The sequence below is a fragment of the Tenrec ecaudatus genome, chromosome X (genome assembly GCF_050624435.1).
Source record: "Tenrec ecaudatus isolate mTenEca1 chromosome X, mTenEca1.hap1, whole genome shotgun sequence".
Lineage (NCBI taxonomy): Eukaryota > Metazoa > Chordata > Mammalia > Afrosoricida > Tenrecidae > Tenrec > Tenrec ecaudatus.
In genome coordinates, this window is record NC_134548.1 from 113,401,242 (window position 1) to 113,404,376 (window position 3,135).

The 3,135-nt window shown below is 41.6% G+C and overlaps 1 protein-coding gene across 1 annotated transcript; it reads left to right on the top strand.

The window, feature by feature from the left end:
- Positions 1-262: 262 nt before the first annotated feature.
- On the top strand, positions 263-1,681 carry LOC142434030 (something about silencing protein 10-like). Its single transcript, XM_075538703.1, has one exon. It carries the CDS (start codon positions 263-265, stop codon positions 1,679-1,681), a length of 1,419 nt encoding a protein of 472 aa, XP_075394818.1.
- Positions 1,682-3,135: the final 1,454 nt, after the last annotated feature.

A 3,135-nucleotide genomic window follows, 5' to 3' on the forward strand; every position in this document is an offset into this window, starting at 1 on the left:
GGAAACTGTCAATAGGAAAAGAAAGCCCAGTCTTTCTCCCTCGGAGCCGCTGGTCGTTTGGAACTGCCAACCATGTTGATCTCAGTCCAACACGTAACCAATAGGCTATAGAAAATTTGGGAGAGACCGGACCACAGAGCCAGAGGACTTGGCGTGCTCGGTGAGCTCCCGGCCTGTTGCTGACGCGCGTGGTGCGTGCGTCTGGGCGAGAGGTGACCGAAAATGCGGCTTCGGTTGTGGTTTCTGATACCGGGTGTGAAATATGGTTGGGCGATCCCGGCGGCACGGTGCGGCCAAGTGGGCAACTGTGCGAACCAATTCGGGCCCCGACCCTGCAGGCAAAAAGGAAGACGACTCCGAATTGCCACCATCACCCGGGGACTCCAGCTACTACCAAGATCAGGTAGATGATTTTGATGAGGCACGATCCCGGGCCGCTTTGACTAAGGGCTGGCATGAAATAGGCAGTGGAGACGAGGAGAAGGATGGTGATGAAGAGGAGGAGGTGCTTGGCCTAGATGGTGACGATGAGGATGATGAAGATGGTGAAAGTGTGGGGGAGGAGGATGGCGATGATGATGATAGCTCCATGCAGAGCGAGACTGAGGCATCTGTGGACCCCAGTTTGTCGTGGGGTCAGAGGAAAAAACTGTACTATGACACGGACTATGGCCCCATGTCCCGAGGCCGGAAGAGTCAACAAGACTTAGAGGAGGAAGAAAGAAAGGAGGAGGAGGAGGCACAGCTCATCCAGGAACGCCTAACCCAAGCCCTGCAAGAAGACGATTTTGGAGTCACCTGGGTAGAGGCCTTTGCAAAACCAGTGCCCCAGGTAGATGGGGTCGGCACACGGGTGGTGAAGGACCTGACCAAAGTTTCCGTGAAAGAGAAGCTGAAGATGTTGCGGAAAGAAGCACCAGAGCTCTTGGAGTTGATAGAAGACTTGAAAGCCAGGTTGGCAGAGATGAAATATGAACTGGAGCCTTTGCTACAGATGGTGGAGCAAGGACTTATTCCATTCAGAAAAGGAAGCCAATACCTGAGGACCAAGTACAACCTCTACTTGAACTACTGCTCTAATATTAGTTTTTATTTGATCCTGAAAGCTAGGAGGACACCTGTACATGAACATCCTGTCTTAGAAAGGCTTGCTACCTACAGAAATTTGATCAACAAACTGGCTAGTGTAGACCAGAGGCTATCTTCCGAAATCCGTCATCTACTCAAACTCAAGGATGGGACTGGAAAGAAGGAACTGCGTCTTAAAGTAAAATCCCTGACGGCTAAGCTAAAGTCTGCTCCAAAGGCTTTAGCTGCTGCCTCTGCTGTTACAGATGTTTCCAGTGATTCTGATGTTGATGAAACTGCACTGAAGTACTATAAAGAAATGGAAGACAGGGAGAATTTGAAGAGAGAGAAAGAAGAAAGCGCCACAGAGCAGGCTCTTGAAGATCCGAAGGCAAAGAGAGCCATTACCTATCAGATTGCTAAGAATAGAGGACTCACACCTAGGAGAAAGAAGATAGATCGGAATCCGAGAGTGGAACACCGAGAAAAGTCCAGAAGGGCCAAAATTCGCAGAAGAGGCCAGGTTCGTGAAGTTCGTAGAGAAGAGCAACGTTACAGTGGTGAATTATCTGGCATCCGTGCCGGAGTTAAAAAGAGCATTAAGCTTAAATAAAGTATTTTGCTTACTCTTTGTGACACTAAAAAAAAAAAAAGAAAATTTGGAAAAAACATTAATAATGCAGCTGCTCACAAAGAAATAGGAAAAACATTTTGATTAATAACTTTGGTTTAAGATGGCTTCCAGGAATAAGAATTGACTAGGTGGTAATGGGCTTGGTTTGGTTGATTTCCAGAGCTGTGTGTTGGGAAGGACTCTTAGGCCACATCTAGCTAGAGTTGTTGTCAACCATCAGGTAAAATGGAATGTCATGTGTACACCATCCTTAACCTCATATAACAAACTAATAATGACATTGGAATGATTTCTTTACACTCATATTCCCTTGTATGTGACTTATGCAATAATAGTTATAATGTTAAATTAAAGTGTCTTTTTATAGGTTGCCTTTTATAAGGATAATCATTTCCATAATTTAAATCTCCTTCTGAATTTATTAAAATCACCAAATATCTATGAATTACTCTTTATACCACTCCATCCTTTTAAAACTATACACACAAGCAAAAGTACTCATATGAAACCTGCAAAGAAGCATCTTTATTATGATGAATAGAAATATTTCATTAATATGCCCAACTTATCATGGAGCAAAAGAATGGAACATTTTTTATAATTTTCAATTCTAGTCAAAACCAATTAGGATGACATATTTTCTTTATGTTCAGATAATTTTGAGAAATTTTAATAAACCTCTGGAGAGAATACTTATCATACTTCCATATTTTCCACATAAAATAATAAGCTTTAAAATATTCTGGCAAAAGTTTACATAACAAGTTAGGCTCATAACACAATTTCTGCAAAAATTATTCTGTGATTGCACACTGCCATGTTTCAACATTCTCTGTTTTTAGGTTCTGCGTCCTTAATCTATTTCCAGTACTCTAGTTTCCCAGCTCATCTTTGCTTTCTACTCATTGTTAAACAGTTGTTCTTATATAAATGACATTGAAGAAGTTCAGTGACCTCATGGGTAATATTATTTAGTGTACCAATCTGTTATTTTGCTAAAAGGAGACCTCAAGGGATTGGTTGAATTCCAGGTTTAAAGAGTTTTATGAGTTTGAATTGAAGATATTGCATTAAGTTTGGTTCTCCTGTTTGGAAAGGTGGTGGTCTCCAGGAGTTTTCTGTACTGTTCCAGTTTGTCTGGCATATTTGTTGTTGTTTTCCTTTTTAGAATTTCACTTTTGTTCAACATTTTTCTCCCATTCTATCTGGGACCATCTATTTTGGCAATGGTTACAACAGTCAGTGATAGGATGGTAGCCAGTCATCTCTACTGTATTTTTATGCAAATGATGTTCATATTCTGTGTGAGCTTGTCAACCATGATTTTTTACCTGCCAAGGTTATTTTGGTAAACATGTTATGCCAATTTTTGTGCACATTTCTGTGTTGTTATTGTTGATGTTGCTGTTTTTAAAAGATTACCATCCTTACTG